Below are 15353 nucleotides of genomic sequence, written 5' to 3'. Positions count from 1 at the left end.
TCTATGCTGTCTAATTCATTGTTGTTATGATTCTATGTTGTCTAATTCATTGTTGTTATGATTCTATGTTGTCTAATTCATTGTTGTTATGATTCTATGTTGTCTAATTCATTGTTGTAAGATTCTATGTTGTCTAATTCATTGTTGTTATGATTCTATGCTGTCTAATTCATTGTTGTTATGATTCTATGTTGTCTAATTCATTGTTGTAAGATTCTATGCTGTCTAATTCATTGTTGTTATGATTCTATGGTTCTATGTTGTCTAATTCATTGTTGTAATATTCTATGTTGTCTAATTCATTGTTGTTATGATTCTATGTTGTCTAATTCATTGTTGTTATGATTCTATGTTGTCTAATTCATTGTTGTTATGATTCTATGTTGTCTAATTCATTATTGTTAGAATGTTTTTCATTTCTTATTCAACGTTTTTATGGTTCCGTGGCACATTGTACAACACGTTCATTTGCTCTGTGTTTTTCAATATCTTTGTTGTTCTGTTTTGTCTTTTCTCAACATGTTAGCTTTGTGTTGCCTTACATAATATTATTAAAATTCTATATTATTCCTATTTAATATTCTTGTAGTTTTATGTTGTCTTATTCAACTTTATTTCAAGTGTGTGTATGTTTATTTTGGTCAGCATCCAAATACATCGCGTAATAACCCTCATTAACGACCTTAAAAGAAACATAACATCGTATCCTTTAAAACAAAAAAAAAGGGTGTTTTGTTACCTGTCTGTGATCTTGATCGTTTTCAGTTTACAATACCGTTATTGTTCTGTTTTGTCTTTTCTCAGCATGAAAGAGTAAAACAATCATTTCTTACTGTGTATGCTGACGATTTCAGTGGTTCTTGTCATATGCTTTATCTAAATTACATTTCTTATAAAGAAACCACTGGTAGTCAATCTTTCACTTGGCAGTCAACACAGTAGTGACTGAAGTATCTGTTAGATCTAGGCAGTACCTTTTATGATCTGTAAGTTTTTAGGTAGACTGACAAATTATCTAAAGAAGGAGGTACCTGAACTTCTGTTTAAGCCTAAAAAAAACTCGTGACTCACACAAAGACATCTTTATTTCTAGGCAAGTGGACGCTTTCCAACTCCTATTGATGCCGAGCGTGAAATACTTTATATTGAAGAGATACTTAACTGTTTACAAAGTAGGTTTCTTGTGCGCAGAGGCAGAGTATTTAGTCTCAGTGATAATAATGAGCCTAATAGTTGCAAGAAATAGTCGCACATAAGACCGAGCGAATTTAATTCTCCTCAAGAAGAACACTCTTGGCTTAAGTGCTCTCAACCACACTATTTTTTTTAATACGAATAGACACTAGGTAAATAAATATACACCCTTATAATTGAATACTGCTTCCCATATATTTCATTTAGGGAATTTGTAAGTAATAAGTTAAGCCTGAAGCATGATTACACTCGAGTTACTACGATCATTAATACCTTCTAATCAAAGCAAGCCAACTGCATATATATATATCAAAACTAAACATATCAGGATAAATAATGTATCAAATTCTATATGCCAGTCTACCTAGGAGTATGTAGTGTCATAAAAGAAACCACAAAAATATGACTAATACGATTAGAGGGCAATGCTTTATCAGTTGTGCTCTCTCGCTATTATCGATATTTTCGGCCATAATCCCAGTAATATTTCGCAAAGTTATAATACGTATGTTACGCCTACATCTATAAATACTAATCTAAAAATAACCTTCATAAAACTAAAAGATAAGAAGGAATTATCAATAGCCGCGGCTGTAATTAGATCTCAAATCCTTCAAGAGATGGAGCTATGAGCTAAAAGTTTGTACTTTAAAAAAAACAAAAAAAACAACTCAGACCATTCTGTGAGCCGCTACGCCGCGACTAAAATTAAAATTATGTTAATTCATGAGAAACAAAATTGCAACCACAATATGAACATCCTGACTTTTAGAGGTACTGGTAGAAGTAAGACCCAAATTACAATGGGGGTACATCGTCTTTCCAGTTTAACCTCAACTTCGCTGTGCTCACATAATTAAGAAGAGGAAAAAAGAAATTTTGAGCAGATGTGGGTGCTCTAGCCCAGTGATTCTCAACGTGGGCCACGCCATGTTTCTAAGGGGCCAAACGTGAATGGCAAAAAATTAAGGGGCCACAGTAAATTCTGAATGGGCCACCAAAACTTCACTGCCCGAATAAAATATTTCAACAGCCCAAGCTAGATTCAAACGTGACAAATATTATTTCTGAATAAGTTTCCACAGCTCTGGGAGGAGGCAAAGTTTTATTTTATCGCTATTTTCCCACATCTTATCTGGTTGAATCAGGTTTTAGTTGGGTGACTTATTTTCTATCAAAAATACGCAACCGCCTTGATGTTGTGAAGAGAGGTGATCTTCGCTTATAATAAGCAAACCGACGCTAAGTGCACTCCTTCCCCATGCACACAACGGTCAATTTATAGAGCGGGAAGACACAGATTAGGCTAACGATCATTTATTCTATATAACAAACTAATTAGGAGTGTGTACTGTCATAAAACAGATTACAAGTAAACAGGGGTGATTTTATGATTATAAGTTTAACATAAAAATAGCCCATTCGTTTTCAATTCTTCGCCAGCTTTCACGTTCAAGCTGTAACTTATTATAAAATTGCTTAGGCCATTTCCAGTAATCATTGCTATAATAGTGCTTACTATGAAAACCCTAGTAAGGCCAAAATACATTTACTAGCACCTAATATAAATGTTTCTTACAAAATACACGACCGCTTTTCAAATTAAACACTAGCATTTAATATTAACAATATATAAAATAAACCTGGAATTACTAGCAAAGGCAGAGAAGTATTTTAACTATAGGTAAGTTGAAATTTATTGAGGGATTATTCAGAGCAGCTATAAACTATATCAGTTTCGAGATTCAGTAAAGCTCCTGGTTGGAGAATTAACTGTATAATGTGCAGGATGGTTGTAATTAAGTAGTCCATTAATCGAACGGAGGAACGAATGATGTAATTGAATTAATATGTTTCTTCTTCGAATAAAACAATTAGAACAGACAACCTTACGAAAGTATTTAATTTTTCGTACACTAAAACAGCGTATCATTAAAAAATAGTAGTTTTTGTTATATACAAAAATAGATAGAAAACTATCCCTTAAAAAGTAGTTCCTGCTTCCTATAAGAAATAGGACACTCTAGCCTTTAAAATGTGGGGTTTCTGGGTCAAAAAACAGAATGCTATAATCCTTCTCCGTACAAGAAACATACCAGTATATCTTTAAAATATTAGTTCCTTATCCGTGCAAGAAACATAGCACCATAAACTTAAGAAAGTAGTTCCTTATCTGTACAAAAAACATGCCAGAATACCCTTTAAAAAATCAGTTATTTATCCGTGCAAGAAACAGAGCACCATAAACTTAAGAAAGTAGTTCCTTATCTGTACAAAAAACATGCCAGAATATCTTTAAAAAATCAGTTATTTATCCGTGCAAGAAACAGAGCACCATAAACTTAAGAAAGTAGTTCCTTTACGAAAAGTAAAAAATATATATAGAACATCATAGCCTTAAGAAAGGAATTCATTTTTATAGAAGAAAGTAATCGTTTTTTTTTCAAAGAAGGAAAATTAAAATAGTCCAAACAAAGAACATGACATCATAATATGAAAAAAAAAGAACACTACGTTCTCGTCTCAAGAAATGTTATTCTTCCAAAAACCAAAATCACCGCTCTTTTAAAAACAAAAGTAGTTCTTGTTCCGTAAAAGTAGTAGTCACCCTTTATAAAAAGTAGTCCCTTTTGCAAAAAAAAAAGAATAAAACCCTGTAATTTTAAGAAAGTATGCTGTGGCCATAGGAAATTAGTCCCTCTAGCAACGGAAAAAAACAAGCACAATCGAAACTGCCTAATAATTGCAGATCCGAAATATTTATGTTTTAAAATTTTACCCTAACTACTTAGTCATTGTAGATCCAAAACCTTTATAATTCAAATCCTTACCCAAGGTCTAATTTTTTTTCCTTCTTTTTTTTTTCTGTAGAATTTCTGTAATCCACAGAACTGAAGAATGGGTAATTCAAACTCTAGGTCAGTCACCTTACCCCGGACTCAGTCTTCTGTCTCTTCGATGTTACAGAAAGATGATGCTTATATCCGAAACATGTCAAAGGTCCGGGTATTTCCACAACCTCCAGGTAGCCAAATGTTGCGGGCTACAGAAAACGGCATATTTCTCCAAAACGAAGGCACCATAACTGGAAAGAAAGCACAAAGGTCTGTGAAACAAGCGACTGGTGACGTTAACCCAGAGCTTGTAGGTCTTCTCCACAAGCGACTAAAGTTACAAGAAGCCTACTATCGTGATTCGTCTGTTAGACGAGGTTTCTTCGGATCAAATAAAGCATACAGCGATCCAGATATTGTACATAGTATGTTGAACTGGCACGATCTTCTGGATGGCGAAAAGGATGAGGTCAACAGTATATACAATTCCAGAAGCCTCATTGCTCTAAGTCCTAGTGAAGCAAAAATTAAAGCCAGAAAGAAGTCGCAAGAATTTGGGCGGTTCAATTCAAGTAGTCTTCCTCGAGATTTCAACAGCACGCATCATCTTGACACAAGAAGAAATGTTGATCAGTTTAACAGTCACAAAAAGTCATTCTTTTCAAAACTGCGAAATAATAATAAAAATGAAAAGAAGAAAGACGTTCCCGGGTGTGTGCAAAATCCAGTCATTCCTACACCTGATTATAGCACGGAATCCGAGGAGCCAAAAATTGAAGATGGTGACGATAAGGGGTATTATTCTCAAGAATTCAGAGTAGAATCTCGAGTGAGAAATAGCTACAACGAAAATGGGAAAAACAAAAAAACGAAACGTAGTTTATACGATCTCAATAAAAAACACATGCGCGATGAAGATGCAAACAAAGCAGGAGTAGAAACCTATTCGAGCGTTAGTACAAATTCAAAAAAACAGACACAATATGAAGCTTTTAATAAAGAGTTATGTACAAACTTCATAGAAGATATTCCACAACGTTCAAACTGTTATCCAAGAAATCAGAATTCAGCCTTCTCAGAGAGCCAGATTAACAGAATACAGGAAGAAAGTAAAACTAATTTTGATCCCAGAATAGCACCGAGTTTTGTTAAAGTATCAAGTCAACCAGTAATACCGTTTAAATCAGAGACAACAAATTCATCTTGTCCTCAGACCGTGACTACAAACAATAAAGATTATATCTCATCTTTTGATTACCAAGATAAATACCATACTTCAGAAGTTACTAATAAGGTGAACGTAAAATATCGAGATAAACCTTTAGCTCACATAAAAAACATGTCATTTAAACAAAATCAATGTTTACCAGTGCAACAAAATCAATGTTTACCAGTGCAACAAAATCAATGTTTACCAGTACAACAAAATCAATGTTTACCAGTGCAACAAAATCAATGTTTACCAGTGCAACAAAATCAATGTTTACCAGTGCATGTCTGTGGGATATATAGTTCTGCAGTCAAAGAAAAATCTCAACTGAACTTGAAGAACCGGTGTGGTCAAGCGAGTCCTTATCTCAATGCTTCAGGACTGTCCTCCGAATCAAGCCTGTCTGATGAAGAAGATATAAAGATTAGTGTGAAACTCAAACCCATTTTACCACGGAAACAGCTCCAACTGCCACGTTTCTCGCCGACTGAAGCCTGGAGATCTTTATTCTCTGACGCCCAGCAGTCAGGAGCAAGCAGCGAAGGAGAGGAAGAGGTAAAACTACACCAAATTAACAGACCTATGGCTCCACCTAGACTTTTCACAGATCGTTGTGGAGATTCCGGAATTTCCCCAGATGCTGGAAGTCCAGCATTAATGAATGATACTTTTGAAGTTTTGTTTTCTGATAGTAAACAATGGAAAAGTCTTCAAAATGGGCCTTTACTCTCTGAAGAAATACAAGAATCTTTTACTTTCAATAAACAACACGATCCAGTGCAATGGACTCCTGCACAGGACTTGGATGATTCAGAAAGAGAGAGCGAAGAGAGAGAATTTGAAGGTGTTATTTCTGCAACTCCAATTCAACCCAAGCCAGCTTTTCTAAACAACTTGTGTACTGATCATTATATTTCACGAAATATTACCGAATCTAACGGAATAAACGTGCCACCGTGTGGCTCACCAGAACCAATGCACATTAAAAGCGACGACAAATATAATAAAACTAACAAGAAAAATCAACAACACTTCAACAGTCTACGCAATCTAAAAAAAGCTTTCGGATTTCGAGGTAAGCTCTCAACTTTAGAATGCGTTAATAACGTAGATTCAAACTGGCACCTCAGTCGTAGTGTACCCGATAACATTGATAACACCGAAAAATCTGAGATTTCGAATCTAGATTACAGACATTTGGAAAGAAGTTGTCCGGGATCTCTGGTAGACAATCCTGACAAGGAACTGCAACAAGGTAAGCTGATTCCACACAGTGAGAAAGAATGCATGATGTATCTACCAGGGTATGGTGTAACATGCATGGAGAAACACAGAGACAATGTCAAAACTTCGACACTTCAGAAGGAAACAAAACCAATTCATACTAAAAAGAAAAATAAATTTACATTCCAGGGCACTTTTCGAAAAGAAGAGAAACGTAGATTAGAAGAAAAATTAATAAATGAGGTTGTAGAAAAGGAAAGACTGCGTGAGGCAGAAATGGAATGGATGAGTAGGGTTGAGGAAGAATTTCGAAAACAGCGAGACACGGAAAAGCTTAACCTACGAAGTCAGTTACGAGTTTTGAACCAACATTCTTCAGTGTATGAACCACAGAAGGATAATTCTTTTCGCAACTTTAAGCCAAGGAACGAATTGCGACCTGATTCTCAGAATCTTAACTGTTTTTCAGAATCCGGTAGTCTGTCAGTTAGCAGTGAGAAAACCAAAGGGTATGAAGATGGCAACACAACTAATGAGCATTACTACGCCTCTGTGGATGATCCAAGAATTAACAAAAGGCCTACAGGAATGGGTAAGTGGATGCTTCGCAACCAACATGTAAGTGTTAATACACCAGACCCATTAAACATTTCTCAACAGGTTAGAGACAAAATGAAATCTGTTGACTTGTACAAACATGAGCATCAACTAAAACCACTGTATTCTGAGGCTATGAACAAAGACCGGTTAGAAAGCCAGCTACACCGAAAAGACTTTAGGAACAGCACAAAGGTATCTGATGTTTATATGTTTCATCCTTCAGACGCAAGACAAGTAATAAAATTAGAAAAGTCAAAGAATCTTTACTTACCGCACACAGCTAGGAACGACAATATAAACGATAAAACGTTAAACCCGACATACGTTCAATATAACAGAAAAGAGGATTCCCCGTATTTAAACTCACCAACGAATATCGTTTCTCCTAGTAGAGTAGAAAGAGAGAATAGCCTGACTAAAACCTCATTGGACAGTTTCGACCTCTCTTCATCTTTAAGCACAAATCGTGATAGACAGTTACCAGAGTCAAAAAACAATTTCAGCAGAAGAAACAACAGGAATTCAACACTCGACTTCAATGGTTTTACCGAACCTCACTCTGAAAAAATGTTTACAAGGATTAACCGCATTGATTGGATTTAACAATCATAGCCTTTGCTGTAAAACTGAAATCCCAAGGTAATTCTAGCGATATTTATTTCATATTACAGCATTTGTTTTGTATCAGTGATATATTTACTCAACAAGAGTATCCTAACTACCGAGACATTTGAATCTGTAACTTAATGTAACAAATAAATAGCTCTTGTTTTAAGTTCTATTTCCAAAATTTTATAAATTAATCTCGAAATCTTCTGTAAACAATGTCTGTATTTATGTTTACCTTAGTTTTATTTTAACTATGCACTGGATACCTAAATATACTGCAGCTTTAGTTCGTTAAACTTAATTATATCGAAAGAAGTTTCTCTTCAGTACAATCGAATGTTCGCTAGGGCACTCTCTAAAATTCTTGTCACTTTCATCAGATTCAATGATCGTGTGTAATTAACGTCCGATAATCTATGGATTGATCACACAACGATATTAAGAACAGTACGTTTAAGTTAGGCCTACCAATGCAATGGTATAGTATACAAAACTAAACTTAAAATTAGCGTTTTATCCCTTACGCCGGATGTGGCCCAGAGGTCAGCTTGTGGTTCGCGTTTCATTGGCGAAGAAAATACGCTTCCCACTATTTAGCTGTGGGTGCTTTATAAAATTGACGGCAAAACTCAGTTTCCTATTAGTGTAGTCTAAATAAGACTTGGTGGTCGATAGTGTTAATTATCTGTTTTTCCCTCTAGTTTGTCAGTTAGGGACAGCTGCCCTTAAGTCTTTGTACAAATATCCGAAACAAATCAAACGTTTTATCTCAACAGGTTTATCAGTACGATTGATCGTGTGAATGTTAGACATTACTAAACTTAAAATAAGTTACATTAATAAGTCTTTTATATTAGTAGGCCTAATACTGAGTACCAGTGCGATCATAGGCCTACGTGCTGTCGGCATAACTAAACTTAAAATTACTTAAATTAAAAACAGTGTATTTTAATAAAACTGTTATATCATTAAGCCTATTGAGTATCAGTGTAATCCTAGGCATAACTAAATTAAAAATCAGCGACATTAAGAACAGTAGTCCAACCAGATAGATCCTGTATAAGTATAAGGTAGATATAACCAGTGATAATGATACTACGAACAGTATGTTTTATCTTATTAAACCTACCAGAAAGATCCTGTATACGGTAGATAGTTAATCTGAATTAACCTACGAGCCCGATGTATGTATAATAACTAAGATATAACTAACGTTAGTAACTACATAAGTGATAAAAGTAGTGACATTCAAAACCATTGTGTTCGCAATTGACCTACAACTTACAAGTACGATCGGTATATATACGATAATTAGTAACTTAAAATCAATTATATGAAGAACAGCATTTTTATTTCAACAGGCCTACCTCTGCCACTGTGTGTGTGGTAGACAAAACTTGTCCTGAGAATAGTAAAGACGCAACGTCATCACTGAATCCTGACAGCTCATTCCTCCGAACCAACAGCTTGAGAGACTTTGAATTTGAGCTCAAAGAAGAATGGCGTAAAGAAATAACGTTAAAACTTGAAATATATTTCCTAAGGATATCAAAGAAAGAGCTTTTACGACTGTGGCTATTTTTGGGAACAGTAGTTTCAATAAAGTTTGCTAAAAAGAGTTTTTATCTGATTATACCAGATGATCGAGAACCATTACAAAATTGGCCGAGCAATGGCTAAAAAGGCCTAATAAACGAAAACTTGTTGTAGGTAACCAAGGAAACTAATGGTAGAGTTCACGCAGTACAGGCATTCTCTGATTCTACTTACGCTGTCTCCAGTTGATAGTTAAGTAAATACAAATATATTCTAGATGTACTTGCGCAGGGTCCCCGAAAGTGTTCTCTTTCAAGAGTAAATAAAACCAAAATTAAGAGTAATAAATATTTTTATTTCTTGCTTTTTAAGTTCATATGTCATGCTGGATTGTAGAAGAACGAGTGCATAATGTTTCTCGTGATTCGTGTTATGCGCACATTTTACTAATGTCACGACAATACAAGTTGCAACGTTAAGTGTCCCTTATGTGACGTCATTTTAGTATCTACTGGCTTCCAGACAGACAACACACTACTGTATGGTGGTACGAAAGGTTAAAACAGGTGAGCCCTCCAGACGATCTTCAACCCCCTTTCGGGGAAGAAAAAAGTGCCAATTATTGAGCAGTAGCCTGGTAAAATTTTCTGAAGACGGTCCACGGTATAATATTAATGACAGTACTGTAATTTTTATTACAGTAAAAACAAAAGAAAAAAAAATAGAAAGGTATAAAAGCTTTAATATTGTTGTTATTTTGTATCTGGGAGGTTTCATCGGTATTTATTGATTAAAATCACAAGCACTAAATATAAAGTGTCTACGTAATACTTTGTAAGGATTCCAAAATTAACAGTAAGTACAGAGTCATTTTTGCTGTTCAGATACAGAAAATATCTCACGGATTTTATTACTTAAAATTATGAAAATAAAACGGTCAATGTATGTATATTATTAGCAGAGACCCGAAAACGTTTGCGGTCAGATTCGCATCTTTATTGCAACAATATTTATTTAAATATAGGATTTCTAGAATAAAAAAAAATTCAAATCGCAGACGCTGAAATCTAATAAGTCCACTTGTCTTAGGCCTAACATTAGTTAATCCTTTATTAAGTACGGCCAATATTCGATATTAAGAGATAAATTAACACTGTAGCTCGTATACGTTTTCTGCTTTAGTTTGGTTAGGGTTAAACTTTACCGACCTTAATACCATCAATAAATAAACGCATAATGTTATTTTACGACCTAATGTCAAATCTTTTTTTAAAAAATTTTGATAAGCTTTCAATATATTATTGTAGATAATATATACTAAAGTATATTTACATCCGCCTTTTGTTTACATCCATTGAAATAAATGCGCGCGCATGCATATTTAGATAGTCAGGTGCGCACGCATTTTCAGAACTGACAAAAACTGAGTATTATTGTAATATATTTAAACTTTAAAAGACATTGACTGCTAATAAGCCAGTTCATCGAACTTTGTTAAGCATAAGCTTATTTGATACGTGTAATAATAAGAAAATGTTTATGACTAATATTGTTGTTATCATTTATTAAGAATGTTTCTAGGCACCAGCAACAGATAATTTTAATTATGTCTCCCTCGTATTTCTGTCCAACAGTTACAACTGGACGTCACTCCCTTATTTCTTGGCCGATCGCCCCGAAACTTGGAGGGAATATAACTTGGCTCAATATGTCCAGATTATTTATATATATATATATATATAGGCTACCACCACAATTTTTGAGGGTTAAAGGTCAAACATTATAAAGACACATATTTTGGCCTCCATAATTCAACTGAGCCTTAGCACAAAAATATCTTGCGACAATCCCCATACGCTACATCAGACAGATTTGTAATTTGTGCTTTTCATTTTATTTTAATGGGGTCAAAGGTAAAAACAATTGCAAAATTAAGGGTATTGGCCTGGTATTCCTTTAGGTTTCGTCCAATCTAGATCAAATTTTGCATAAAGATAACTTGCGACAACCTCTAGAAACATAAGTAAACAAATCTGGAATTCTGGCCTTTCTTTTGATTTGACAAGGGGTAAAGGTAAAAAAAAAAAAAATACACAGTGTACGTCATAGGGAGTTCTGAACCCAGAAACATTGTCTACATACATAAACGTGGAAGTGGGTGTTATTAATAGTTTTAATTCACACAATGCATAAAATTGCATCTACCGCATAGAAGAACAGATCTTATTTTGCCCCAAAATTTCTTGTAAAGTTTTTATCTTTGTGAATAAGTATAGTTACATAGAAACTGACCGTTCTATGTATCATATGGTCACAATTCAGTATGCCCCAATTCACCTTTCTTACAGAAAAGTTTGCAATTTGATACTGTGTTAAGTGCTTAACCCTTTGAAGTATATTTATTGTAACTGATGCCCCTTCCCTACCTTAAACATTACTCTCTCTTGTAATCTACTGTATTCTGAGGATCATATCGAATAAGGTGGATGAGAGAGACATGTTTGCATTCGATAGCAGATGTTGGCCCTCTAGTGTTTACTTACTTGCTTTAAAGAATCAATTCAAGGTTATACGATAAACTTACAAAAGTCGCTTGAGATGTAAACTGTTGATTTTCAAATCTGTTTCCGGCGGAACTCTAAATCAACTGTTCATTATACGGAACTAAACAGTGATTGCTAGTAGCATGAAACACCATTTCAAGACGGATATATTGAAAGTTTAGTTCTGCTCTTTTTTTCTGAAAAATTCTAATATATGTAATGAAATTTTGAGTTTCTGAGATTAAATTTAGGAACCTGTGTTACGTCATAGTTCAGAATAGTAAGCATAATTTTTATGAATAAGCTACTATATTTCCCAGCTTTCGTTAACACAGGCCTTTAATATACTGACGTTCAGTGCAACGAGAAAGAAACAAGCTTTTCTTTAACTTAAACTTTATCACCTTTCAGCTCGGCTATTACTTACTGGCTGTTTCTCTTCGTAAAACATTTTCATACTTTGTACCTTGACCACCAGGATTTGTTTACGTTATACGTCTTAACGTAAAAAACAGATTTCACTCAAAAGTTAATATGAAATATGCCATTAACATTATTACAATCATCCTTATTGTAAACTAAAATTAAGATTAATTTTTGTTCAATCAAAACCAATTTTAAAACATAAGCTTGAACAGGATTTAGAATTTTATTATACTTATGAAGTATTTTAATATTTACACTAAACATTTCGAAACGATGAAATTATTTTACAAGAACCATAAATAGCATGTTTTCATAAATATGCTAGCTGGAGTACCCGTTCGTTGGACGGGTGAAATAAAAACTCGTTTGTAACAAAGGATATGAAATTGTGCTTCTATTTTTTTTTCTTAACATAATAAACATTAAAAGTGCAATAAAAATACGTAAAGATACCAATACTGAAAAGAAAGACATAGTGTTTTCAAGAATTCTATCGAGATGAAATCTGATGGGGTCCATCACCCCCCTCATGTCATCCTGTACCACTGTGTCAAGTTTGGTGCTGATTGATCAAGAAATGTGGAAACGTATAAGGAACAGTTATAAAATGAGATATACGACCGTGTATTTTTTTTCCCGGACACACACTTTTGCTTTATATGGTAGATATATATTAACAAGTTTGTTTTTTTGTTATTTTACTGTAATGGTTATTATTGCCATCCACTTTATTTAATAATAGTGACAGGATATATATTAAATCTTTTTCCAACAATTTGTTCAACATCCATAACTCTGACATATTAAAAGTGTACAAAGTTTGTAAATAGTATAGATTTTCTGAAAAACTTCCAAAATGTGACAAAATACATATACAATAGTTGTGTTTATAACAGTGATGTAATATATATATATAAAGATATGTTTAATAGAAATAAATTTGTTTTTTAAGTTGCATGAATAACTGAAATTCAAATTAAATTAAACTCTGCGTTGGTTCAACTACTTTACTAATTACCTAATTGTTACTTATCCACTAATCAACAGATTGTCACTGATTTTTACAATATTTCTCGAACCAACTGATAGTTTCCTAAAAGTGGTAAAAATAATCCATTTATAAGCTAACGGTTACCTATTAAAATTCTTCTATTAATCAACTGGCACTTAATTAGCAGTTGTCTATTAATCAAATCATTATTACCGATTACAATTTCCCATTACTCAAATGACGTTTAACTAGTAGAAGTTGTACACTAATCAATTTTTGTAACAAAAGAATTTTGGGGTATTTATGTTGGACCTTAAAACGATGCTATCAATAAAAAATATTTAATATTCTATCGTGTGGAATAGGCCCGAGATTGTGTTTTAGTTTGTTTGTTTTTGAATTTCGCGCAAAGCTACACGAGGGCTATCTGCGCTAGCCGTCCCTAATTTAGCAGTGTAAGACTAGAGGGAAGGCAGCTAGTCATCACCGCCCACCGCCAACTCTTGGGCTACTCTTTTACCAACAATTGAACGTCACATTATAACGCCCCCACGGCAGAAAGGGTGAGCATGTTTGGTGTGACGGGGATTCGAACCCGCAGATTGCGAGTCGAGTGCCCTAACCACCTGGCCATGCCGGGCCTGTGTTTTAGTACTGACTACCTGTTAATCTTTCGTACCGGTCATCGTTCATTGAAAATAATAAAAAAGGAAACGAAGCTACGTGCATAATTTTAGAAAGTTTAATAATAAATTTAAACTTCATATAAATTGATTAATTTCATTCTTTCTATACGTGTCATTTAAGTGAGTAAACAATACAAACTTTATTAAGCCTAAGCTTGCAAACTAACACTTTTTTCAGTCTAAAAGGTTAGGCTTAATAACGTTTTACATACTTTATTAAGCCTAAGACTGCAGACTAACAAACTTTTTTCAGTCTAAAAGCTTAGGCTTAAAAACGTTTTAATCTTTTACCATTATCAATTTGTTCAAGCATTCAAATAAGCGACATACCTTCCTGCTTAATATCGTTATTCACCTTAACTTTTTCTTCTTTTTTTTATTGCGACAATGCTACTCGTATTTATTTGTTGTGAAAACATTAGACGGACTAATTAAGAACAGCAGTGTTTTATCTTCTAATCCCCTCGCTTCACAACAAGATTCATATTTGTAAAAAACAATTGATACCTCATTCACACTATTGAATACTGTTCTTTGAAAACCTGTTAATCACATGATTTCGAGTGAAAAAAATGTTCGTAATGTTTACATTAAAATGTTTGAATAAGACAACCTTACGCTGGTTAGGTTAATTTAATTTAATTTTATCTTTACCTTCCAAATAAAAATCTAACGCCTCATAAGACGCTAAGCCTTAGAAATCCTTGTAACCTGTACTAGAAAGTGGGGTTCCTAAACATGATACAAGATCTGCATTATTGATGTCTTTTACACGATCAGTGATTTCTTGGCTTGCTTTTTTTCACTCTGAAATACTGCTAAATAACACCTTCATCTTTAATTGATATTGGTATTTTCAACCGTGTTATGTGATAAATCAGGGACCCCTAAAATTCAGGCGTAGCCATTTCAAATATAGAACTTTTGTAAAGAGAAAGGACTACTGTTAACCAAAACAGTTGTATTTGCAATCACAGTTATAACATATCCACAGGTGAAAGTTCAAAACGTATTCAGCACATATCTTGGCTCGAACCTTGAAATTTCCGTATTTGCAGCCCATTACACCATCTTTGTTATTCGTAGTCTTTTCGTTTTGTTTTTGCCAAACCGGTGCTCCATTTGCTATTTATTAGTGGAAAATGTTTTTTTTTTCCAGTTTACATTAGTGCCATTTTCTTGAGCCAATTTGCTAGAATTAGTTTCCTTAAAATATGAAGCTAATAATTAAAGCAAGTTTCGCATCTTGGTAGATTAAAAACTTTTTTAAAACACGGCAGTTTCTTTCTATGAAATTGATTGCATCTAGTGTTTTAGAGCTTTAAAATATTAATAATTACATGTTTAAGTGCCAATTGTTCGATTAACAATTTATTGGTGTTCCATTCTTATATTGCTTTTTTTTAAATAAACTAAGCAAAGGAAAAATATTTTTGTGGGAGTTAACTTTTAAAATGCTCTCGGTCAACCAAAGACTTCGAAACCTTCCAAAAATAGTGT

The 15353-nt window shown here is 33.9% G+C and overlaps 1 protein-coding gene across 1 annotated transcript in view; it reads left to right on the top strand.

Moving 5' to 3' along the window:
• LOC106472345 overlaps positions 1–9551 on the top strand; it is a 23350-nt gene extending 13799 nt beyond the window's left edge. Inside the window, exons 2-3 of the mRNA XM_022400939.1 lie at positions 4066–7701; positions 9033–9551. Of these exons, the coding sequence (XP_022256647.1) occupies positions 4093–7665 (3573 nt within the window). The 5' untranslated portion in view covers positions 4066–4092 and the 3' untranslated portion in view covers positions 7666–7701; positions 9033–9551. The remainder of the gene's footprint in view (positions 1–4065; positions 7702–9032) is intronic.
• The last annotated feature ends 5802 nt before the right edge of the window (positions 9552–15353 follow it).

Source organism: Limulus polyphemus, unplaced genomic scaffold, assembly GCF_000517525.1.
Source record: "Limulus polyphemus unplaced genomic scaffold, Limulus_polyphemus-2.1.2 Scaffold5264, whole genome shotgun sequence".
Taxonomy (NCBI): Eukaryota; Metazoa; Arthropoda; class Merostomata; order Xiphosura; family Limulidae; genus Limulus; species Limulus polyphemus.
Note: the sequence above shows the minus strand (reverse complement) of the source record. Positions and strands in the feature narration are given on the sequence as shown.